This window comes from Tyto alba, unplaced genomic scaffold (genome assembly GCF_018691265.1).
Source record: "Tyto alba isolate M040663 unplaced genomic scaffold, T.alba_DEE_v4.0 Super-Scaffold_8, whole genome shotgun sequence".
Classification (NCBI taxonomy): domain Eukaryota; kingdom Metazoa; phylum Chordata; class Aves; order Strigiformes; family Tytonidae; genus Tyto; species Tyto alba.
In genome coordinates this window covers 16,143,423-16,169,080 of record NW_024881329.1, presented here as the reverse complement: position 1 = coordinate 16,169,080, position 25,658 = coordinate 16,143,423, and the positions used below count along the sequence as shown (strand labels likewise).

The 25,658-nt window shown below is 42.1% G+C and overlaps 1 protein-coding gene across 2 annotated transcripts in view; it reads left to right on the top strand.

The window, feature by feature from the left end:
* Positions 1–981: 981 nt before the first annotated feature.
* Positions 982–25,658, top strand: part of NELL1 (neural EGFL like 1) — a 296,981-nt gene continuing 272,304 nt past the window's right edge. For both annotated transcript variants that reach the window (XM_042785467.1, XM_042785466.1), the window contains exons 1-2: positions 982–1,143; positions 5,432–5,560. In XM_042785467.1, coding sequence (XP_042641401.1) covers positions 1,095–1,143; positions 5,432–5,560 — 178 coding nt within the window. In that variant the 5' untranslated portion in view covers positions 982–1,094. The remainder of the gene's footprint in view (positions 1,144–5,431; positions 5,561–25,658) is intronic.

Genomic DNA, 25,658 nt, shown 5'->3' with positions numbered 1-25,658 from the left:
CTAATTAAGTAATTAGGCAACCAGGCTATATTCTTTGCTCTTGCTAATGTAAAGGTGTGCAAATGCGCCTGCCCCCTAAAATGAGTATGACTTTTTTGGTGTCATCCTAACTTTTCCCAATGTCTAGGTTATTATTTTACATTTAAGATGGCTGGAATTTGCATGGTGCAGAACCACACCACAACGTGATGAGGGGAGGCAGCAGAGAGGAGACTGTCGTCTTTACGGATGAAATGGCTTGATTTGAACGGTAGCAAAACCCAATCAGCTGGCAATCTCACCTTGCTCCTGTTCGGTGGGATGGGAACTTGATCAGGCCTGTAATCTCAGTTTCAAATTTTAATCAGGTGTTCTGTGAGGGGGAGTCATTGCATGTAATTGATACAGGTGGTGGTCTGTTTCTTGCTGAGGATAGAGCCAAATGAAAGGCTGCAAGGAGGAAATATTTGAAAACAGGTTTTTAAGACGGCCATCAGAGCAGATTCTCAGATGACTCACAAGTATCTTGAAATACTTTCCCTCCCTTTTACACTTCAGAGGCAAGAAAGAGAGAGCAGCTAAGTGAGTTGAGCAAGGACATGTAGGAAACCAGAGGAATGGCGCAGATTGCCGTATTACATCTCCGAACTTCTTTTTGTTTATTCATGCCAGGCATAAATTATTACTAAGACTAAATAGTTAATAAGGGTTGATTCCTACCATTTCTATGCTGAAGAGCGAGAAGCAGGCGGCGGTGGGAGTGGACGCTGCCGGCCCACGCTGACACAGCCGCCTCTCCCCCTCACCCGGGACCGCGCCTGTCGCGCGCGGGGGATCCGTCCTTTCGTGGGGGGTCAGCGGGCCTGGCCCCATTAGAGAGCGGGGGGCGGGGGGGCTCCCCGCTGCGTGGCCGTGGCCGGGCGGCGGCGCTGGCGAGGCCCGGGGGGGGCCGCGCGTCACGGCGGGGGGCGGGCGGGGAGCCCCCGCTGCGGGGGCGTCGGGGCCGCGCCTGGGCAGCGGGCGGAGCCGCCGCCGCTTCGCCGGGAGCCGCTCCGCGCGTCGGAGGCTGCGCTCGGCTCCGCTGGGCTCGGCGGCAGCTGCCGGGAGGGGAGGCGATGGGGCTCCTCCTGCTCCTCTGGGCGTGTGCGGCCGCCGCCGGGGCAGGTGAGGGGCCGGGCCGCGGCTGCGGGGCCGGTGGCCGCTTCCCCGGGGGAGATGGCGTTCGGGGCCGCCGCCCGGGGAGCGCTTGGCGGCGGGTGGAAACTTTGCCGGGTCCCGGGGGGAGCCGGCGGAGGGCTGTGCCCGCTGCGGGGGGGAGCGGGAGCGGCCCCGGCTCTGCCGCCGCGGCGGAGCGGGCGCGGGTCTCCGCGGGGGCGCAGCGCGGCTTGTCCCCGGCCGGGAGCTGCGCGGGTGCTGTGGCGATAGGCGAGGGAAAGTTTTTCTGGAAGCGGTGTGCACGGAGCGGGGCGCGGGTCCGGCCGGGCGATGCGCGGTGCTGCCCGCGGCAGCGGGCGGGGGAAGCCGCGGGAGCCGGGCTGCCCACGCGTTGTGCCCGCTACGTTCTTCCTACAGCCTCGCGTGCCCCGAGGACCGCTTCTTGTTCCCTGCGGAGGCTTTGTTCTCTTTCCCCTTGCCCCGGGTATCGCTCCTCCGCGGTTGGAGCTCATGCCGAGGACGTTTGTCGATGGTGCTCGTAGCTGTTCTCAAGGAAATTACCCAGCTCAATTATCAGAAGTGCAAAGGAATGAATGTTTTAAAATGATAATCATCCTTATGGTAATTATTACCTCGTCAAGATCTTGTGATCTTGAAAGGTGTGACTTAAAAACAGTTGGAAGAAAATATCGCCTGTCCCTTTTGTAGTGGTGTTGTCACCCGTAGTGCACACAGGCGTTTGGAACGGTCAGTAGCACCTGAAACTCCACTACTTGGAAATGCGAAGCCGCTCGGAAAGTTCTTTGTGTGCAACAATTGCTGCTGAAGCTGTGAGAGGAAAGAGCAAAATGTCTCTCCTAGAGCCTACTCTTTATCATTTGAATGATTGCAGATGGGTACGGGGAAATGACTTAGTTGCATTGAGCGTGCTTTTACTTAAAGTTTTTCCATCCCCAAATACCATGTTACACATGTTGAGGAAATTATAAATGTGCTGCATATGTTGCATGGCTGCACATTAGCCTGATGGAGCGTGGCATGATTTTCGGTGCTCGGGTGTAGGTGATAAAGGCGCAAGCAGAGAATACAAGCTGTCGGAGCTGTAAGGCAGAATTAATTTCTGTTAGGGATTTCCTAGTGACATCATTCATAATTATACGGCTTAATCCTCTAATCTACTGTAGTGCCTTCAGTTCACATTGGGCCAAATCCGCCAAGTCCTGAGATGATTTCTACTCCCGCCCACCTGACCGAATCATTTGAAGTTTTGCTTGTGTAAGCCACTGGTTTAAGGGAATTGGCCCAGTTACTTTAAATAGGAATTGAAAGCGATATCAGTCAGGATCGGGCCCAAGCTTCGCACTGTTCTCCAGTGAGAGCAGACAGGTTGATAGTTAATTTTTACTCCAGAAAGAAACAGTATTTCCAGCTTCTTGTTCCACTGAAGAGAGGCAGCATAAAATACTAGAGGCGAGTGCAGTTGATATGCCTGTGGTATCTTTCTGATAGACTGTGGGAGACCACAGGGGAAAAGGAGACTTGGTTATCATACTGAAGCTGCTGATTTGTTGTTTATTAATTATTAACTAGGATTTTGAGTGCCTGCTGCAGTTTGAAGAGCCAGCACAGGAAAATGGCTAGGTATTTCAAGCAGTGTAGGCTCTTGTTAAATAGTTGCTGTGACATTAGAAATAGTCTCTGCTTTTGAAAGCATTTTAAAAGCTGGAAGGGGGCACACTGAAGTTGTCACACAAGATCCTTCACTGGCATAAATCGAAGCCTGTGGAGCTACAGTGATCTATACTTGTTGAGCCTTGGGTATTCAGGCTGGAATAAACAGCTTTAATAGAGCAGTGGAGCTACTGTGATTTATGGGACTGCCTACACTTGCTAGATGTGGTTTCCCTCCTCACTCTGTTGATGTCTGTGGCAGAGCTTTCACTCACTTCAGTGGGGTCAGGATTTGGCTTACTGGACATAGTTTGTCCTTTCTGTTGAGTGAGTTTTAGTCCCTACTCGACTTCCCTTCATATTAGTAGGTTTTTGCTGATCTGAATAGATCTAACCCCTTTCAGATGAGGAACAGCATACTCTGTTCATGGCAAGGACAGCCAATGATACCCTTCCTTTTAAGTAAGTTCACACAATTTACAGTGTGCTACTTTTCTTCTGAATTAAAACCTTAGAAGAAATAATAAGTCCTTCTGTTTTTCTTCTAAAGCAATATTAGTCTTTTTTTTTTTTTTTTTTTAAGATTTTACTTATTTTTTTATTCTTCCCCTCCCGAAAGGTTGCTCCCTGTATTTTTGTATGTGTTTGTAGGTTGCATCCCTTGCACTGGATGAATTGCTATAGGTTGGGAATGAAAAGGTGGCTGAGTTATCTCCTGTTGATCAAAGGGCAGGTATGCTAAAGGAAAGCAGTCACTGGCGAATGGTGGCTATTGCAGCATGGGTACAGTTCTTCAGCAGCATCTTGACTGTGTGGGTGGTTTGGGACCAGAAGACCTAGCTGGCTCTATTTTTGATGCCAGTGTTTCTTCCAGAAGGAGAAGCCACAACAGTGTGCACCGCATCAGTTGTGGCTGGTCAGTGCCTGAGCATCTAGCATGGGTGAAGCCTAAGACAGTACTAGAAGCCTGATGATACTGCTGATTAACTGGGAAGTTTTTACCTTTGGAGAAGTTTATCTGGGTTCATATTCTCTAATTATAATTTTCTACAAAAAGGTACGTATCCCCACATCGTTATGAAATCACTGTGTATGTACTCAGGTATCTCAGCAAACTTGGAGCTTCAGTGCTGCCAGATGACTCTGGATCTTAATTTTCCTTGTGGAGCAAGGTTGCTAGAGACCTCCTATAGCTGTCTTTTCAGTATTTTTTACTACTCTGTCCCTTGTGCAGTAGAACCCTCTGGTTCAGCACAACACGTTATTCCAACAAATTTTAATCCTTGAGTAAAGGAGAAAGAGCTGTGGTACAGATGATTTATGAGTAGAATACGTAACTCCTTGTTCGTTCTGTACACCTCAGTAATTTCTTAGAGCCTTTCAAAGAATCAAACTAGAATATTTGCTGCTTAACTGATCCAGAAGCACAGTCCCGGAATAACAAATGAATCAATTTAGACCTGAATGTGAAGTCCACTCAGTGGAAATCAATCTGGATGTGCTTTATAGGTAATGTCCTTGCTCCATGGAAGTCAGTGGGACCTTTACCATTGACTTCAGCTGTGTCAGGATTTCATTCTTGGAGCCTGTTCCTGTTCCTAATAATGTTAGTGAAAAATGTCAAAAATTCAGTGCTTGGATCCCAGACGAGATATTTGACCTGTGTCATATGCACATATATCATGCTACAAATTGTTGGGAGGGACACTGTGGTCAGACTGGCCTCTTCCCATCCCCAGAAAAAGGAGATCTGTTTAATGAGCTTGGTGTGCCATAACCATCAAGTCGCCCTGAACTTTTGAACATAGCAACTTCAAACTGCTCGAGTGTGTGTCTTCTCTGTCAATCCCATCAGTTCCCTATTAGTTCAAGGAGCGACCAGTGTTTTCCTGGGCATAAGCCATTTCTAAATTTGAGGTTTAGATTTGTGCTTCTCCAGTAGGTTCTCCTGCAGGCCAAAAGGCGTTACTGGTGGTTTAGGTGAATCAATGTCTGATCTTTGTATGTAAGCTTTGGCATGCTTCACAGGCACCGGCTGTGCTCAGATATGGAGGAGTGCTTCTGAAGCAATATCAAACAGTTGTGAGTCACCCGGGGCTCTTGCATTACAGGATGGAGTCCTTTGCCCTGCTACCATATCTCTTCCAGGGTCATTTTGCCCAGCTGGGAAAATAGATTGCATTTAGACTATGAGCTGTGGGGCCTGATCTGTTAGTTGCAGCTAGGTATGAAATGTGAGAGGAATTTTCAGTCCTCGCGTCTCCCTGGAAATAGCGTGGCCAATAGATGAATGCTGCAAATCTCTTTCATCTTTTTGCATAGGTGGTTATACTTTTATTTATTTATTTAGCCTTATGAAGATACTGGATTAATGTATTTGTTTTAGAATGTTTTAACTTGTGTGTAGTAAAATCTGTGGAAAGGAAATAGTTTAATTGAAAGAATGGGAAAATAATGTCTTCTCTTTCCTACAGCAGAGTTACTGTCTTACAAGTAATTACTGTATACAGTGTGTGTGTGTGAAGGTACTAGAAATATCTGCACTAGGAATTCTTCTCCATTCTTTTCATTACCTGATTTGAAATAAAAATTGATCTCTCTCTCTTTCTCTCTGTGCCTCTAACAGCTGTAGGATTTGGAATGGATCCTGACTTACAAATTGATATCATCACAGAACTGGATCTTGTGAATACAACCCTTGGGGTAACACAAGTGTCAGGACTGCACAATGCCAGCAAAGCATTTTTATTCCAAGGTAAGATAAACATCCTCGATTCTCTTACCTTACTTGTGTCTGCATGAGCTCATAAGATCTTTGATGCCTAACTGATACCCTGTAATGGTGCTCTTACCCTGTCGCTTTATTTTTTGGAAATAGCCCTTGTTCTTTTCCTGAAATACATGTTGTTGTTTTGTTTTTTGTTTTTTTTTTTTTTTTCAACACTCCCCAGTATTCATTTCTAATTAAATATGTCAAAGTGGTTCCAAGGCAAGGACTCGCTTGTGGTGTTCTGTACTTTCGCTCTGTGATTGTATGCATGCGGAGACAGACACAGCCGAAGCTATGTAACTATGAGAAAGCACTTAATGTGTTGACACTGATTAGTGACAGGTAGCAAGTCTTTCATCAACTTTGTAGAAACTGTTGAAGTGAGAGAATTAAGCAGTGTTGCATCTAACTGTCTAAGCTGACTACCAGGTACAGAATAAGTCATTTAGAACTGTTATTTTTTTTTCATTCAATATTCTAAGATAATGCTTGTGAAGTGTTTTAAAATGGTGCTAGGGTTTTTTGGGTATTTTTAGCGAGTAAAATTCTGGATGAATTAACAAGTTTTACCATGGATTTAAGTAAGGCCCAGATTAAGAGACAGTGTCCCATGGGATGCAAGCACTGAGTTACTACAATATGCTTATTAGGTGAGAGGGACATTTGTATCAGTTGAGACTAATGTGCACATTAATGCACAGTTGGGAACATTTTTACTGTGGAGACTTGCAATGTTTGTTTTTGCTTTATTGTGCTTTACTCTGTGTTGAAGTGTGCATGTTAGTGTCTCACTTGTCAATATCTGTCCTCTGTAGCTCTTTTTAGAGGCAAACAATTATGATCTCATTTAGCTCTAGTTCTGGATCTGCAATGCTAACTGACTTTATTTTAAGTAATAAAATAAATGGGTCTGTAGTCTCAGTTAATTCTTTACCTGGCCAAGGCCTGTTTATGAGCCAGTGTAGAGAGGCTTCTGGAGACCTTAGAATTTGTTAGTCACATTTCCAATTTTTTATAACATGATGAGTAGCACAATTTTCACTAATTTCCAGCATAATATCCAGAAGAGCAGCATTAATTTATTCCTTTAAATATATCAATTGTTTTTCTTTTGGTACTCTGACTCCAGGTTTATCTATCATGGACAAAAAATATTGTAGTCATTCATTCTCAGGACTGTAGTGTCCTGACTGACTTAAAATATTTCAGTGGTTCTGATTGTTATTCCATGCAGCTAATCACAGCCACACCGATGAACTGTCATGGCAAGTTTTCACAGATTGGTGGTCAGAGCTGCAGGGAAGAAGACTGAGATGTGTTTTTCAGGATGCTGATTGAAACCACTGATACTGGAAGTAGCTTTGGAAGGCTAATGGTGAAGATGTGATGTATATTCAGTTCTTCTTGCCTTGGAGGATCCCACCTGTAGTTTACTAACTTAGAGAAGACTAGTGTGAAAGATAGTAGAGCTTGTAAAATTCATGTGAGCAGATAAATTGGAAGATAGACGTTCATGGGAAGCAATGAACAGAAGTTCACTGTACAAAGTGAATACACAATTTGAAGTCTGTAATTAGATAAATAAAGCTTTTTTAATTCCCACAACAGACATTTTTTTTTTGCTAATGCACACAGGAATAGCCCTGTGCTTGGATATCACCTCTAGTATATAACTTTTTGGAAGATGGCTCAGGAAAATGATTCTCTTCAGTTAAGCTCATTGGTCCTTGGGCTGGGAGTAGAACACTGAAGACCTTTGGTCTGTTACTCCATCTGGAGAGAGGTCTGCAAGGGGTCTGTTGCTGCTGTTGTCAGGCAGGATGGAAGTCCAAAGCTGCCCCTTTGGCTGCTTCCATTCTTGTTTGTAGCTGTTATTTGTTAAATGTCAGCAGTATGTCAGCAGCTGTATGAATTCTCTTTTACTAACAGAGGTGACTTACTTTACAACTACAGGTTGGCTATGTGCCAGCTCCTTTGGCTGGAACCGGGAGATACTTAATTTTGATTTTTATCTTGCCATACAGTAAACCTGATATAGAGCTCCAGGCAAGGTATGGGCAACTGTTATGTCTAAGTTAGAAGTAATACTTTTTCCCTCAGAGATTCACAAAAAATTTCAACCAGCCAACATCACACTCCCAGAGGAGAGAGAAGAGTGGAAGTTAGTGCTTAGTTTCAAAATTACTTATCCTCTTGAACCAGCTATTCTAGTCTCCAAGACGTGGCCCTTTCAGTAAAGCATTGCTTGGATTAGTTGTTATGTCTGTGAGTAGTTAATGCATGCTGTGCCTCGCTGCACCATGTTCCTCCAGCATTGCCTTTGGGGCTCTGGGCAGGGCAGGACCCGTTTCACTTGCCAGGTTGATGCTGAATGTGGAGCCACATCAGAAGACCTCTTCACTTGTATGCTTTTACCATTGAGGATTTCCTAGTTTAGGAAATGAGAAGAGTTGATATGTTCTTTGGCGTGTGGTTTTCATAGGGACAGTTTTGCCTGCTGCCTTTGGCAGTGTCCTTACAGCAATGTAACAGGGCTCTGAGCTTATACAAAGGTTCCCTGTGGATCATTTTCTGTCTTGTAAGATGTATTTCATAAAATGGCTTTACTAGAGCTGTTCAAACTGAGAGTGTTCCTTTGTGTGTCCCTGGAAGTCTGCATCTTTGAGGTAGAGAAATGGTAATTTTTCCCCAACCCAGACAGTTATGTGTACAGCTGTAGTGAAAATATGGATTGTTCTCCTAAGCAAGATTTCAGCTGCATTTAGAGGCAAAAAGAAGAATTGAAGAAGGAGGGTGATGGGAACACATACAAAAAATAAAGAGAAACTATTATTTTGAATAAGGTTTTTGATCAGTGATGTTAGCTCTCTCACAGTAAGTGACTGTAATGGTTTGTTACAAAGTTTCTTGAGAGTGTTGTCATGATTTGATTTATTCTAGAGAAGATGTAGAAGGACCCTTTTCCCTGGAGAGTTAGCGATTTCAGTGCAAGACAAACTCAGTGAAGCCAGTGGAGTATTCTTATTTTATAGTAATATTGGTAGTAACAGCTGAAAGTCAGATATACATGTGAAGCAGTATCACATGCAAAGAAACAAATTCGGCTCGGTTGCAAATTGTGTGACAACATAGAACCAAAGTGTCAACTGATAGACGTGGGCTACCTTTGGCCAAGCAAATCTTTTACTAATTCAGAAAAGTATAGAAACCTATAATTAAGTGTAGTCATCTGAGTGGTCCTGTTGGGCATGGACTTTTATTAGGGTATTTCAGCTGGATTTTTGGTTGATCAGTTCCATTATTTGTGTGTTTGAGTTCCTTTCTCTGTGAAATGGGGATGAGGGAATCCAAAATGCAGTTTAAGTGCTGACAGTGAAATAGATGAAATGCAGATACCTAACTCGTAATAGCAAGTCTGCAAACAGTCTGACTCTTAAGATCCATAACGTTATGGTGTCTTTATTATTTATCTTTATTTATACAAACAAGAGTTGGGGAAAAAAAGTCTTTGTGTTGAGATGGGTTGTTCTGGCATGAAGGGACAAAGGATAGTGAGTGGAGATTCTTAACTAGAGTGCTCTTCGGGAACTGGGCACCCAAGAACCTGGTGTCTGACCCCACATCTCCTCACTAGCAACCAGCAGTCCGAAGAATTCAAGGAAACAGTTCTGGGGGTGGGTGGGAAATCTACCTCAAAGAAATGTATTGATAATATTAATCATCCACATAATGGATTACAATAACATGTTAAAACATTGCGTGAAAGACATTTGTAAGTAGTATCTTGCCAACATGACAAAATTAAATTCCTAGAACAGGATTATAGTATAAATTTTAGTACATTAAGAAACACTGAGCCATGGCTGGCTTAGTGGGGCTCAGTCTTATTCTATGTTTCAGGTCACAGGAAAGCAGGGCTTGTCTTGACCTTGGAGGTGGAAACCTCAGTGGGATCTTGAGTTCAGTGGCAGAGAAGAGCTCTCATAAATACGACGAGGAGATGCTTAACTGGTCATCCTGTTTCTAGGTAGACTGATCCCAAATTTCAGCCTAGGTGTTACATTGTGTGATTACCTTAACCAGTCTGACTTCTGTTCTGTTCTCAGTTCTCATTGGGAAGTAAAATTTGATTCCTTTTACAACCTGCCAGCTATGCTCATTCCTTTTTAATTCTTCTCTCAACACCTCTTCTGAGCTAACAGAGGCTTAAAGCCTTTACTTATAAAGTAGTTCCCCAATAAGTTTATTAAGGCTTTGCTGTTTCATTTGCTGGCAATCTGGCAGTATTTTTCAACTTAGTCTTTAAATTAGGAATGGCCTTTTTACTATGTATACTATGTATAGTTCTCAGTAAAAAAAACAAGTACTGTTAAAAGTCTAGTTGTATGTAGTCCTTTTTTCCTTGACTGTTTATTTACTTGTATTAAACAACCACTGGATTTATAAGAGAAACCCCTGGCCCCCAGCTCCTGCAGCACAGAATTCAGTCATGCTCCTTCTTCCTGCTCTGTACCAGCAACTGCCACCTTCTTTTCTGTGCAGTCATGGCTTCGATAGGAAAGGTGAAAGAATAGCAAGTATCTTAAAGTGCAGAGAAAGGCAGTGTTCTTATGAGAAAAGAGTTCCTGAAACAAAAGGGCTGTCTTGCTTTAGACCAAAAGAGAGATCAAAGCTGTAGTCCCAAGGTGGGTGGAGGTGCATCCCAGGAGACTTGCTTGAGCTTCCAAATGCAGTACAATTTGCTCTGTCAGTGCTTAGTCTCAGTGTGTGATGGATCCTGATTTTTTTTTTTTCAAACACCTTCCTTGCCTTGCTTAGAGAGTAGAGGTGTTTCCACATCCTGCTCTAGGAGTCCCGGTCCTAAAAGTTGGCTTTTGTGGTGCTGGGTTTGATTGCTATCCATCTTTGCTATGCTTTGAGATGTGTGGATAAGGAAAAGTGCGTAGGTTGATCTTGTTGTCAGGAGTGGACACGTACCCTTTATATCAGGAACGTTAGCTCTGCTTCTTCTAGGACAGTCTTCAGGGTACGCTTGGTATGCCCAGGCTATATGGTGTGTGGCAGTAGCTCAGCACTGAGGCATGCTCAGTAAATTCAAAGGCTGGCTGAGTAGGCTGCTGCCTTCATTCATCTGTATTTGAACGTTTTCTCACCTGAGGCTGTGACCTGTGTGATAGAGACGAGGCTTTAATCCACTTCAGGTATTAAAGCTCGGTTATGCCAGCATAATGTGCAAGGTGTGTGAGCTGCAGAGCTCAGAAAAGAGCCAGGGACTGAATGAGAGGAAGCAGATAATGGCTCGAGGAGGAGACTTGCAATTACTCTTCCTGGGGCAGACGGCAGGGAGGTCTGCAGCAAGTAGGAGAGATAAACTTTAATTTTTGGAGTTCAGGGTGTCAGTCCCTCTTTATGTGAGATAATGCAATAAGAGCCATTGCTTCCTGTGTGATCTCATCTGTTACGGTTATAGCAAATACTATGTATAAGCAGTATCGTTTTTACAGAGCAGAAATCTTACGGCAGCAGAAAAAATTAGGAAGGCGCAACATGGGTGGCTCAGAATCTTTGTGCTGCCTTCAGCTGTCATAAAAGAGAGTAGCTCTAGTACCTTTTCCATGCCTGCTGCTAGCTGAATATCCCGTCATGCCGGGAGGTTTAGGGACAGCAGTGTGCAGAGCCGCTGGGCACACCTCGCTGGGCTGCCGCTGTCCTGCTCCTCCACACACTTAGGCACAGTTGGCAAAGCAGATGGTGACCCTTGTGCTGTTAGAGAGGAGGGGAACGATATTTTTTTTATTCTTTTTAACCAAGTATTGCCTGCCGTCCACTTGGTCTCGCAGACAAGTACCTGCACAGCCTCTCGCTGCTTCCCTCGAGATGGATGAATTTTTTTCTCCTTGAAGATAGGCTTTCCCTGAGGCACCACCAGCCAGGATGGGGCCGTGTCCTGAGGTGGGGCGGTTGGAACTGCTGTGTCCAGCACAGGGCAGCCCCCGCCTCACCTCACTGAGGTGCCCTGCGCCTCGCCCCTGGGTACAGTTATATCTTCATGGAAACTCTGAAAACTACTTGAACTTGTGAACTTCTGTTATTTTTATTTTTAAAGGGACGAGTGAAGTTTTTTTCCCCCATTACATGCCCTCTCATGCAGGTCTGTGCTGATTTCCACAGAGAGGGGTGAATTTGGGGTTTGACCCCATGTTGCTTGTGGGATGCCTGTCCCGAGTTCCTGGGACCTTGGGAGGCAAGAACACTTGTAATCAAATAAAACCCCTTTGTATGTGTAACGAAGAGTAGTATCTACATCTGAGGTGTGGGTCAGCCTCTCAGCCTGACTGTGTGGTAACATTTCAGGTGTTGCTGCTTCCTCAGTGTTAAATTTTGGCCGTTTTCCTTCTCTTCTCATGGAGATCTCCCTCTGAGATCCTCCTCTCACTGAGGGACAACAGAATTGACCATTTGCTGGAAGCCAATTGCTTTCAGGCCTTGTTGGCCCTGAAGGCAGGGACGGGAACCTCTGCTCGCTCCTGGTGGTGACTTGTGACCTGCGGCTGTGTGGAGATGGGGACCAGGCCAGCAAGTGTCTTCCCCCATGATGGAGGTCTGTGCGGTGGTGAGAAATAGGGACCAGCCCATTCCTAAGGAGAGTGGGATCCTTACCCGCCCTCCACACTCATCCCTTGGGTTATTCACCTGCTTTTACGAGCAGCAGCCTGCCTCTTAGGAGCTGTGGCAGCTTCCCCACCACCCTAGACAGTTGCTAGAGAGTTCCCTCGGTGCTTTCAGCCCTTTGTCAAAGATGCTTTTTATAGCACTGCTAAAATTAGAACTAAAATAATATATCAACAGCTGGGCTGGCTGTACCCAATAGGGTGGTGGTGGAGTGCGACTTCTATGGTGGGGATGGTTTCTGGGCTTGTGTCTGTCATCAGGATGGAGAGCAAGGTCTTGATCCCTTTTTTTGGGATCTTGAGTGTTTCTGCTGCTTTCCACCCTTCTCTTCCCAGACCTCTGTGGAAGCTGGAAAGGATTGGGAGATAAAGCTGGAAATTTAGAGGCAAGGACTGGGTATGTAAAGTGACAATACTATAGTTGGGATGAACTATAGTGGAGTTGCTGAGCAGCGGTGAGAGGAGCTGGACAGTGACAGGCACTGCAAAGAAGCTGGGCCTCAGCCGGGGAGGTGGAGGGGAGAGAGGAGAAATGGCTGTGGTGAGGGGCTGGAGGCCAGGGCGGGAACGGGTGAGGGCTGGGCAGAGGAGCTGCGATGAGGGTGATACAAGGACTCAGACTGGGGAGGAAGGTGCAGGGATGAAGAACATGGTGAAGGGGGAGCTGTGGATGGCAGTTGGGAAAAGCAGATTGGAGAGGCAGGCCAGGTGCTGGGGCCTGGATGGGAAAGCTGAGGACTGCAGTCTTAGAAGTTTGCTTGTGGTAGAGGCAGCAAAATAGGGAAAAGCACCGAAAATATCTGTAATGTGTGCTAATTTCTAACAAATGTTTTTGGAGGATACAACTTGGTTAATGTGCTTTTTTTATTAGTGATTTAGAACTTTAATTTCGTTGTGCTTTGGTTGTTCACCTGTAAAGTTGAGGTACTGATGCCCTTTCCTGTAACAACAGTGATGTGAAAAGAATTCATTAATATTTGTAGAGATCTCAGATACTGTGCTAGAATAATTAACTTGGTCATGGTGTGTTCTGTCTTCAGAGAAAGATTTGAGTATGGTGGATTTACTGTTCAAGGTGAGCCCTGAACAACAAAAATAAAGCAAAACTTCAGATCCTTGTTGGTTAAATAAATAATTTTGCTCTTTATTTTTTACTTTGTGGACTGACTGAGGCAAGTGCGATCTAGAAAGCTGGTGTGTGATCCTGTAATTAAGAACGGTGTTGGAATGTGCATCCCCAGAGAGTTGTTCAAGGTTTGCCTGTGAGATTTCAACCCTAAGATTTGTCTAACTTCTCATTTATATATATATTTTAAATATAGCTACTGTTTTAATGTGTTTTCTATACACAATGTTTATATATATTTCCAATAAAATCATTAGGCAAAGTGTGTTTTTTTTTTTTGTTTTTTTTTTTTACTTTGCAAAGCTGACCATTTTCAGAACAGAGGAATGATCTGGTGTTGGAATACAATGAGCTAGGAGGGGATGAGTGAGATGAATCATCTTTAGTGGAGGAAATTAAAGATCACTTGGGACATAATTATTGAACAGTGCTTTTAGGCTTTGAAGATACATGAACTATTGTTAACTTTGTCAGTTTCCAAAAGCAGTTTTTAAAATACTTGTATATACCTATCCAGTGTTGGCTGTTTCCATTCTTGTTTCATGTTTGAATTATGTTAGAACCCTGTCTAGGAGTAAAATTTATGCAGCATGTTGATACGAAGGTGTAACTTGTAAAACCTTTCAGTGTTTCTTGTTCCATATACTCTTGTTTCAAACACCCCTACATGCCCCAAGTAAGTGTAGACTAAAATAGAAACCTAGTCACATGAGACAGTTACCAATCTCTACTTTATTTTTTTTTTTTCTTCTGCCCATCCTGAATGTTGTCATGCTGCCTTCTGTTACTTGACATTTTTTTGGGTTTCCCATCACGTCTGTAATGATTAGGGAAGAATTCTGAGCATACATTGCCTCTGTCCTTGGCAGTTATTTTTGCTTTTGTGAGAGACAATAATTGTGCTGCTTGTCTGTCTTCATTGCCATGGTGTTAAGGACAGAGGGGAAGTGGGATAAACACTTCAGTATTTCTCTAGTATGCTAAAAGCCTCGAATGCTTCTGGCAACTTATTGACAAAGTCCTGTAACGAAGATAAGCAGAAAGGAAACAAAAGGTCTCTGCTCTTTAGTGGGCAGAGAGAGGGATGCAGAAATTAGTTTCTGATACTGCTAGTGTTGCATGCTTCCATGCTGTGTGAGCATCTAGGTCCTTGAAAGTAAATCAGTTTAGATCAAATTAAGAATTACAGTTTGAGCTTCTCATATCTTCATCAAAAAAGAAATACCAGAAAAATCGTCTTTTTTCTGCAAAGGATTCTGGCAAACTGATACTCTTAAGTCATGTCATAGTGCATGTGATCAGGTTTTATTAACTACTTGTTTACTAAATGAGTATTAAACTGGAGTAAGAATATTGTTCTATACCATGTTGCCAAACAAGCCTGTGTGCTAGTCAGAGCCCTGGGAAGTTGGGGTGAGGCAGAGTCAGTACCTGAGCTGTGCTGCCCTGAGGCGAGTCCCTGCCCAGTGCCACGTATCCCTGGGCGGAGAGCCCTGCGCCCAGGACTGCAGGTCTGGGTCGCTGGCCCCGTGCTGGGGTGAAGGACAGTGGGCTCGGAGCATTACTTGGCACTGCTCGGCTGCAAGTGCTTGAAATGCAGAGGGAGGGAAAAGCAACCCTGAAGAATTGGGTTCTCACTGTAGGCAACCAAACAAAGTAGCCCATTACGGTTGATTTTGACCCCAAGGGGGATCTCTTAATCTTTAAAACAATTTTAGTAGAAATGTGCTAATATCCATTTGAGAAGAATATTTACACTCATCCTACTTGATTAAATTACTTCTAAACAGAGCTACATCTTTTGCCTGAAAGGCAGTAGCGGTATTTTAAATTATTATCACATGAATTTAAACACATACAATGTTTTTTTGTTTTAATTTTTCTTAAGATTTTGTACCTTTAAAAAGTGCACAAAGGCAGATATAATCAAACCTAATGCAAGAGCCAGGCATGGACCATTTCCTGTGGTGAAAAACCCTGCTGTCTTGCACTACCTATCAAGAATAAAAATTAGATGCTACTTGAGGCCTCAACCTACTTCTTCTATGCCAAATTCTACATTAATCTTGCCACCTGCAGTGCAGGTGTATAAATGACACGAGGGGGACGTTTTTTCTCTTATTTTTCATTTTTTGCCACATAAATGGTGTGAAGTAATCATGTCGTACTGTGCTGGTTTATGGCATTATATCATGTGATTTCCTTGCCTTTGGTGGCCTATTCAATGAGACAAAATGCAGAGCATTAGACTTTTTTTTTTTTTAATAGAACACACAAAAAATTGGTTTTGGCACCTGATGTCCACTAAAACATTAATCTAAATCCTCAGTTATGTAGGCTGCATACATGCTAAAAGAGCAAAGCTGGTTCTGTAATTCTGACAACAGGGATCTGTGAATCGCTGTTTTGGAGCAATAAATACTGTAGCTGAGCACTGATGTTTTGGCTTCCTAAAAATCTCTTGTTATGGTCTTTCAGTCCCCCATCCTCCCTCATTGTGTAATAACATTTCTTACATAGTTACAGCTGAGTTTCCCATTGGTCTTCTGTGCTATAAATACAAAAAAAAATAGTATAGAATCTGTGCAGCTGCATGAATTGTTTTACTGAGTCTGTCCTCCCCTTGCACACAAGGTTGACTCCTCCCTCTGAAGCTCTGAGTTTTCCATTTGGCACCAGTGGGAACAGACACCTCCAACAGTGGACAAGTTTGTGTTGTAAAGCTTACTTCTCTGTCTTGTCCTTCCTTTCTGTTCTCCTTTTTTTTTTTTTTTTTTCCTTTTCATTTTTTTATCTTTTGAAAACTGGAAGGAAGCAAAGATGCTCTGAGAGCTTAACACATGTAAAACTGGATTTTGGAGGTTAAATACTCCCTGCTTCTATGATGGACTATCTACAGATGACATTCAGACCTGCCTCTGCTTTTGTCTCTCCACTTTGGCTCACTGTGCATAGCAATCTTAAAATTTTAAAGCCTGTTCTTCGGGACAGGGGAAATTAATGAAGCCAAGATGTGTGGGAGGGGAGTGCGTTCTGTACATGTGTGTGTCATGATTTTTCTTGGTTTGTGGAGGTCTCTGGATGTTCATCATGGTGTTTGGGAAATGAAACAGCACAGCCTTAAAACATGATGTTTGCAGAATGATTTGGTAAATGCCGGTATTTTGGAGGCCTCATGTACTGCACTTCAGCTTAAGTCTTCTTTTTAATGGAATTTATTGATAAGTTGTGGTAGGAGGAGTCTGCAGTATTAGTTACAGTAATCTTATTAGGAAAATAGTGGAAGTTGTTTAGTTTAGGTTTAGTTCATTGTAATTAATTATGAAGCCAGAACAAAATCAAGTTTCTTTTTTAAAATAGTATTGCCCACACATTTAAAAGTCATGGTCCTCTGTGTTAGCCTTTTGTTCTCTGATGCTGGCAGTGCTTTTAATGTTTTTTGATGTCTTGTGAGTACCAGCTTTCAGATGGGATATTCTGCCGTTCTAGCTTTATGCCATCCTAATTGTCTCAAAATGTAGTCATTAAAAAAAAAAAGTAAACATTATTGCTGGTGTTATTGCTAATGGCAAGAAATGCAAAAAAGGGGGGACACATGTGGCAGTTCTACTTAAATAAAAGCTTATTTTCAGAAACAAAGGCTTATGGAGCAAAAGGGAGCTCTTAGTACCCCAAGCACGTTTGCTGTTACGGATGAACCCACAGCAATGGATGCTATCAAAGTTGTCATATTTTATTCATGAGTTGTGGTATGCTTGGGTGAAATAAGAAAAGCAATGCTCCAAATCATAATTATGGTGTAAAAAGATAAAACAGTTATTATTGTGACATTTTTTGAAAATTCTTAAATCTCTCAATTCATATAAAACTTGTGGAGAATGACTAAGTATGTTTGCTGTATTTCTGATTCTTTGTTGGGGGGGTGTGGAACACTTCACAAATCGAATTTATACATATTTTTGGGAGAATGTATAAATGTGTGGTTATGTGTGTTCCAAGAAACAAAGACAACTAGGATATTGAATATAAATGTAAAGAGGCTGACAGCAGAGATTCTACTTCAGTAGAGAAGGGCTTTGACAAATGTATTACGCCTCATGCTATTATCATGCAGTTAATAAATAAAACAGACACCCAGGATTTAATTTGCTTTAGCAATAACATGGAAGTGATTTTTCTGAGGGAAAGAAAACAGAAGGGAAAATTAGTTCATGAAACACATTTGTGTAATGCTTGTACAAATTATACATAGAGAATAAAGACAAAACCATGAGATTTTAGTAATAAATGAGCTAAATGCTTTAGAAGTAATTAAAAAACTATTTAGTGTGTCAAGTCATTGGGAGTTTTTGAACCAAGAGAGCACCTCAGCATATGCTTGCTTTGAACTTTATGGATAATTTCATTGCCTTTAGTTGGATTATTCATGTGATAAAAGGCTTTGCTGGACTGGAAATGAAAACCTTTGTGTAGGTGTATCCAGGTCTGTTAGTTGCCATGAGTAGCATTAGGCATCGTAACCTCTTTCTGCAAGTGAAGAAACTAAGTCAGAGGTTTCTGTTTTGCTGAAACTTCCCTGATAATGAACTATTTAAAACTAGTATTTTGACTTACACGTGTAAGAATGCAGATTTTCACCAAGGAGACAAATTATGATTTTGATGTACCCTTGCTGAAGTTAGACTGTGATTTTCAACAGAGTCAAATTTAGGCATTCAGCTTCTCTCCTGATTCAGTGGGATTTGGTCCTTAAAATTTTGTTGAAAATCCAGGTTATGGGTTACTTGTTGACTATATCTGTCATATTCATGTTAAAGTTAGGAATCCTAAAGCACTTCAGAAGTACTTGATACCTATTTTTAATATTGTTGCTATGAAGTATGAGGAGCATTTATTATTACCTGTAAGAAAGAAGAGTGCTAAACGAGAAATCAGAATTAATACATATTGCTGAAAAATACAAATGGACCAATCTCTCTGCATGCTCTATTGAGAAAGCGTAAATTTTGCTTCTAGATTAAAAACACACTAAGGGTTGTTGTGGGAAGAAATAGGTCCAAACTACAAATAGTAATTTGCAAAACTTGACTTCTATATCTGATTTTTGTTTCTAGCCACTACTCATCTTCTGCTACCATCTGAAGTTTGTTTTCAACAAATGTGGCTGAAGAACATGTTTTCTTCAATTCAGTATATGTTATAGTTCTTTAAAAGTACTTTTAAATTTTTTGGGACTGTGACTGAGCATATCTGAAAATGTTTTGTAGAAGGGGAGGAAGAAATTGCTTAGCTTGCTTTTGCGTGAAGCCAGAACAGCACCAGTATTTTTGGTTGGCTCTTTATTTTGTATGACATGAGCATTTAATATTCTCTTAAAATAGATCCCTGAAGTGGACAATACTCCTGCAAAATGGACAGCATATATGTAACGATTCCTAGCAATTACTGCTTTTTCCCAACGTTGCATACATTGCCACTGGCTCTGCTCAAACATGACAGTGTTGGTAGTGTAATGTGTGTTCTTTCTGTCAAAATGCTGTTGTTATTTTCCAAATTTGCAAGTAGCAGTCTTCAACTTTATAGTCACAATGATGTGATAACTTACCTAATATAGATAAACAGTGGAAAAGATGTTATGTGACTCCCAAACTAATTAACTAACAACACATGTAATTTGATTAACTCACATGATTTAAGAGCAGATTAAGTGCTCTTAGTGGTAACGTAACTTCTGGAGCATTTCTACCAAGCATTTAATTGAAGGGATCAACCATTTGTAAATAGTCTTGATTTCAGCACGAGTCCCTCGAGGAAACAACAGAGCCTACTTCAGAAGGCGAGCCTGAGCTCAGTAGCTGCTTAAAATATTTGAAACAAGTTGAAGTGGCTGCCTTGGGTAACAGGTGATACGTAGCCTCAGCAAGGAGACCACCCTTGTTCTCAGCAGGAACTTTGTTGCAAAGCCATTTGGCTTACTCCAATTTTCTGATTTTGCTCTGTAATGGCCAAATGGTTTGAGGACGGTGTCCACTTTGGTGCTGCGCGTGTGCCCAGGCCTGCTGCTCATCCTTCTGCTGCTGGAGAGATGACTCAAACGCTTTCCTTGGTCATTCTGTCCATTTGGGTGGAAAAGACAAGGAAGGGCCCTGGAGATATGAAACCCATATGCAGTGAAAGAGGGGCAGTTTCTCAGTGTAGGCTTTGCTACAGCTTTCTGCCACCATGCTCTCTCTGTTGCTTAGGGCACCTTTTGCTGGCTGGGGCTAGAGAAACATAGGCGGCTGCCTTCTTTCTTGGCACATATTAATTTCCAAGTCTTGTGCAATATCTGCTGCTCTGTTTGTTCCAGAATACTCAATTTCCATGGTTCAGTTTGAAATGCTGATAAAGCAAACAAAGGACTTAGACTCTCTGACAACTACTTAATTAACAGGAGTGTGGTCATTCTAGCTAGTGCTCAAGTCAGGCCAATTTTCAAGAAGTGAAGAGTCCGACATTAAGCCACTAAATCAACTAAATTATTGGTTGGGGAGAAAGTGTGATTTGATAAGTAGTCTCTGTTTGATTTCTTTAGTGACTTAAAATTCTGCTGTCCCTGGCATCTGGAGTTTTAGGATTGGGTTTGCAATAGCTTCCTGAAAGGAATGAAATATATATATAATTTTAAATGCTAGATTAATTTTGTTAGGAGAGATCTGGTTGTAAACTTGTTTACAAACATGTATATCAAAATGCCAGCAATATATGAACACTTATTGCCATGCTAGTTTTGCATCATGCAAAACGAAAGTTTACATTGAATTACACTATTTTTCCATCTTCTCCAGCAGAACTACTTTTGCTGTATAGTCATGGGAACTTACCTTTGTAACATTAGCTATTCACCCTGGTAATTGCTCCATCCTCTAATTTAATGAAAACCCATTAAACCGAAACAATAATTAAAATGAGACATCATCTCTGTAGGAGGCTTGCATATTAAAATCACCAAGCATTTCACTGCAGATGGATCTTATTCTTGAGAAACTGTCTGAAGCAACATGTAAAAAGTGATTTATAATGAATAATCATAATTTAGAAAGCTGTGCTGTTGAACATGATTTCCTACTGTTTATTACTGACTCTGAGTGGAGCTAGCAAGGCAAAATCATTTACAATGGCATTTCATACTGGTGAAAATATCTAGAAGCAGAGATGTGCTTGTGAGAATACGTTGTGCCTTCTTTAGTCCTCCCTGGTAACACAGTTTTGAAGAGAAGGGTGAGGGGATTTCACCCCTGGGAGGTAGGAGAGGCGGTGCTGCTCCCTGCTGTGCCAGTGCCTGCTCAGCACTTTAAGGCAACTTGCATTTATTTTCCCTTGGCAGTACCCCACAGCTTGCTAGAGCCTGTGCTTTAGCCTGGCTTGGAGGCAGTGCAGGCGAGTGGCAGGCACGGTGGCTGGGTCTGGGTCTGTGCCTGGGTGACGTGTCGGTACGCTGTTCCTTGGCTGCTGGGTCTCCGCAGCGTGGGGTGGGCTGTCTCGAACGTGAATGCTGACAGCCGAATTGAGCACCCAAAGTGTTCTAAGGGATTCACATGGCTCTGTGCCTATTCCCGTGACAGCAGCATGTTGCAAAGTCTTATTTTGCTTGCAAATAAGGAGAAATTTGTGTGAATTTTCTCCCCGCAGCTTAAAATAAAAAATTGGTGCTATCTGCAGATAACTACATTTTGCCCTTGTTAGGCATGGAAGGACAACTACCTGAAGTGTTTCCTGCTTGGTAGTGAAGTAACTTATTTTTTGGAGAAGATCCTTGTGGTTGGTGTTAGCATTCTTCTGTGAACTTTTGGATCTGTTTGTGGTTTGTGTGGACTGAGGAATGGTTTTAGGAGAGCACGAAGGAGTGGGCATCTAGCACCAGTAATGTTTTGAGTTGTTCTATTTTTGTTGGTTTGTTTTGTTATATTGTTGTGTTTTGTTTTGTTTGGTTTTTTTTCCCCACCAGTTCTTTGAAAGATGTTTTGTGGGATCAGTGTGCAGAAAGGAGGTTGTACACTGGATCCCACTTGAGAGTCTTTGATGAAGTACCTGCCTTTTGTGATGCTATCATGTGTTCTCATCCTGAGCGTGTTTTAGAAACTTTCTACGTTGAGAGCTGCTATTTTTTGATCCTCCTTCTACTCTTGGTTCCATTTTTTGAAAGCAGATGACTTAAAAATTGGGGCACTGGATTTTTTTTTGTTTTAATAGAGAATTCAGTTTTATTGGATTTTGCCCATAGCGATGTAAAAGCCAATATGCTGCAATATTCGATTATTTAATTGCTGTAGCTGAAATCCAGATTCTCTGTTGTTGCAGGGTTAGTTTCTACTTGCTTGTCCAGAGTGACTGTGCAAAGGTTCTCCTGAAAGCATGTTGAAACAAATAGCTTCAAAATGATTGAAGATACCAATAATGCAATGTGTTCTGCAGTATGTACTCTACCAAAGTAAGGAAGTAGAAAGAAAAGGTATTCAGGCAGGCTAGTGAATGATGAAACATTTCTCTTGCTTTAGAAAACATGACTTGATTCAGAACTGAATTTTGGTATTTTTCCTCTGATAGAAACATCTATTAAAGAACATTTACTTCCCAGGTGGATTTGGATTCAGCCTGTAGGAACTGGTGCACATTTTTCATTACTTAAAATTCCAGCCCAAATGGTCATGTACTTTCCGTTGTGTCATGGATTGTGACACTGACATCAGAGTAAGTTTGGCTTTTCTAGCATTATCCTTCTCTTTCTCGAACTCATTTTGTCTTCTTCTGTGTGGTGATCATTTTCTTATGCCATTTCTAATGAAGCTGAAGCCAGCTTCTTCCTTTCTACAAGTAACAAAAGCCTGAGGTTTTAATTCTCAGTTGGCAGATACAGTGATGCGTAGAGCAGTGGATCCACACAGGAAGACATGACTTGAAGGCCTCAATCAGGTTTGTAAGGACTGATGCTAATCCTGAATTATTGTACCTTCTTAATTCCATTTGTCATGTAGAGTTAGTGTGCACCAAATACCTGTACATTACATACGTACAAGGTAAAGCTTACCCTGACATCTTTGGCCCCAGAGCAGCATTACCATTCATCTGGACTGGTCTTACAATGAAGTGAAAACAAATCCATTCTAAAATAAAACTTTGAGACTTATTTTGAGGGTGCTGAAAGTGAATATTGTAATTGAAGTTGCGAATAAAACTTACCAGGGTGACTGAGCATGTAAGAGCTTGCTGCAGCTAAGCAGGGTGCTGTGGTCTTGCTCTGCGGGTCCTGGCCAGAGTCGTGCCACAGCTGCTGAGCCCCCCTGCACGAGTGTAGCCTGGGGTGCGGTTCCTCTCGTAGCTCCTTTTTGGCTTGGTAGTGCTGTGTTGGTCAGGGGCTAAATGGGCTCATCTGGGACAAGGTGGCATCCCTGGGAATGGGGGTGATGGCAATGTTTAGGGAAATGTGGGATAACAGCAGCTAAATGGGTTTGGCTGTCCTGGCAAACTGCACGATTGCTTTGTGTTTGGCACTTCTTCCTTGGACCTGCGGCTTAAAAAAATGAGGAATGAAAATCAGGCAACAAATACTCTCTCTCTGGCATAGGTGTGTCTTCTGCTTCTCTGTTTTGCCGAAGTTAGAAAGTTGCCTTTACTTGATGCTAGGAGATGATTTGTGCCTGTTGTACTTTCAAATAACTGTGTATGCTTGCTTTTTTTTCTTGTTTAATTTTAGAAACACTTTGGTATGTTTAAAAAACCCCTCCAGACAGTCAGTATTTCAAATTAAGAAAATATAATCACATAGAAGGGCATATGAAAGTCGCATCTATGTTTGTTTATTTATTTTGCTGAGATTGCATTATCATTCAAGTGTGAAGTGATGTTTCACTGAAGATTACTGTATAAACCTATATTGTTCTATATTATGTAGGAAATATGACATTTCATTACAAGCAGACAGTTATTTTTATAGAGAGCATAAAAAGTATTTTCCCTTTCAGGCACCTGTGGTGAGGGGGTGTATGTATTCTCAATTTTTCTTTTTTTTGAAGTGTGAAAATCAACCTGAAAATAGAAAGCTCTTACTCTAAATGGATTGTACTCCCCATTCATTTGTACAGTACTTTCTGCAGAAATCAAGCAAAACACAAACAGATGATATTCCCAGTGACCCTGCTGTATGAGGAGGGGCACTGCCAAGGAGGTGCAGGGGGACAGGAGCTGGGGTGAAGCAGTGCTGGCTTGGCCATGCCCTCAACGAGGTCTCATGTGGCTCCTTCCCAGCATTCGGGCCCAGGGCCGTGCTCAGCATCCTGACAGGCTTATTGTTGCCGAAATGCCAGGTTGCTTGCCCGCTGGATCCTCGCAAGCGTCAGTGGGCTCCTCGGCTTACGAGTCCAGTTGCAGGCTATCGGGTAGCGTTTGCCAGCTGGCTGTGGATTTGTAGGGCAAGTCCCCTTGTTGTGATTACTGGGGTTGAGTTACAAAGAATGGCATTTCTGTAGACATTTCTACATCCACAAGTACATGTTTCAGTTGTCTGGCAGTAGGAGATGTTCCGAGGCACTGATAATGAGAAGACCTACTCCAAATAAGTAGCACCATACTTAGAAGTGTGCTAATTTTTAAAAGCCTACTTAAATAGTACAAATCATAGCAGAACAGTGTTCCAAAGCAGTACGTAAATACTGTTTGTTATCTAGTAGTTTGAACTCAAGATTCTGGAATTTCAGAACTTTGGATGTTACTGATGGTAAAAAGTGTGGCATGTGGTTTTGGTGTATTCATGACCATGAAGAGGTGGTAGAGTATAACACTGTTTCAAAGTATGTTTCTAACTGAAATAATACATTGATTATTCATTCATGATTCTGGCCAAGGAGTTCTATATTTTTGTATAAAATTTGGTGGATAGATGGCGGGACGTGTTTTTATATCTGGGACCCCCTATAATGAGGAAATGTTGGACTTTGCAAGGCTTGACTGAAGTTGTAACATATGTTCCAATGACAGCACTGCCTATGCTTTCATGTGAAAGAATTTTTGAAAGCTTTGGTAAGTTATATTTTATTTCTGGCAATTGTGACATCTTTAAGAAAAAAATAATATAAAATACTAAGGTTCTTAACCTTCAAAACAAGGATAATTATCTTTAACTGTCAGCTCTTGGACATTTTATCTCTGAGTCTTGTGTCTTGCAACTTAGTGCCAGTGGATTGTTTATCTATGTAGATAGCAAAGTGGATATCGGAGAATTTACTGATGGGGTGCATAGTTCAGAGTCTCCTGCATCAGCTTTTTTAAAGAAACTAGATAGTTTTTATGACCAGTAATAACACCTGCTAGGTGAAGATAATGATACAGATAATGAAATCTTATAGATGAAGACAAAATCTGGTCTTCTGTGCTTGATTGTTTATTCCTCCATTCCCCTTTCTGATGGCAGTGGAAATGATTTGTGTTCTTTGAAGCTTTATCCTCTGCTACGAAAAAAGTGGCATTGGACAGACTAATAGTTTGATGCTGTAAAGTGGGCATTATATTTGTTTATCAGGTGAATTTGAGCCTCTGGCACAGATTTTTAAGTGGTGACTAGTGTTTTTTGCTGTTTGATGATGTCTAATTTGCAGTACTTTTCAGAGGTGAGCTTTTCAGAGTGCAAGTGTGTTATGGATTCTGAGTGTGTAGGCTGATTTGGACGGCTTTAAGCTGCACAGGAAAAATTGAGACACCCAATTACAAAACATGCTTGAATACTTTTTCCTTAGAGTTTGGTTTCAGTCCATGGCATTCCCTCAGTTGCGTTTTTGAGTTTCAGGTTGTTTTTCTAACCAGTCTCTCCTCTTTCTGTCTGCAAAGTCTCATTTAATGACAGTGGTTTTTTTTTCCTTCCTGCAGTGAAATTCTGAATTGTAAATCTCATCACTTCTTTGTGTGTTACAGCATTCATGCTGGGCCAGATTCTCAGGATTCAGTAGAGTTATATGGTTTTCTACCAGCTGAGAATTTGTACCGGCATTTCTGGCTTTAAAGTAAACCTTTTGAAAAGAAGCACACCGGGCTTCTAATTGGTTGTGACATCCAGGAACCACAAGTGACACAGGTCTTGCGAATGTGTGACAAAGGCCCAGCATGAGAGACATGGCAAGGGGTAGGAAGGTGAAATGCCGTGATTTCTCCCTTTTATTGTTAATCGTCTTCCATAGTGATGATATATTGCGAATAAAAGGCTGAGATAAAAATGAATGTTGTGGGAGACGGCTCATTTGAATCTTAGAAGATCAAA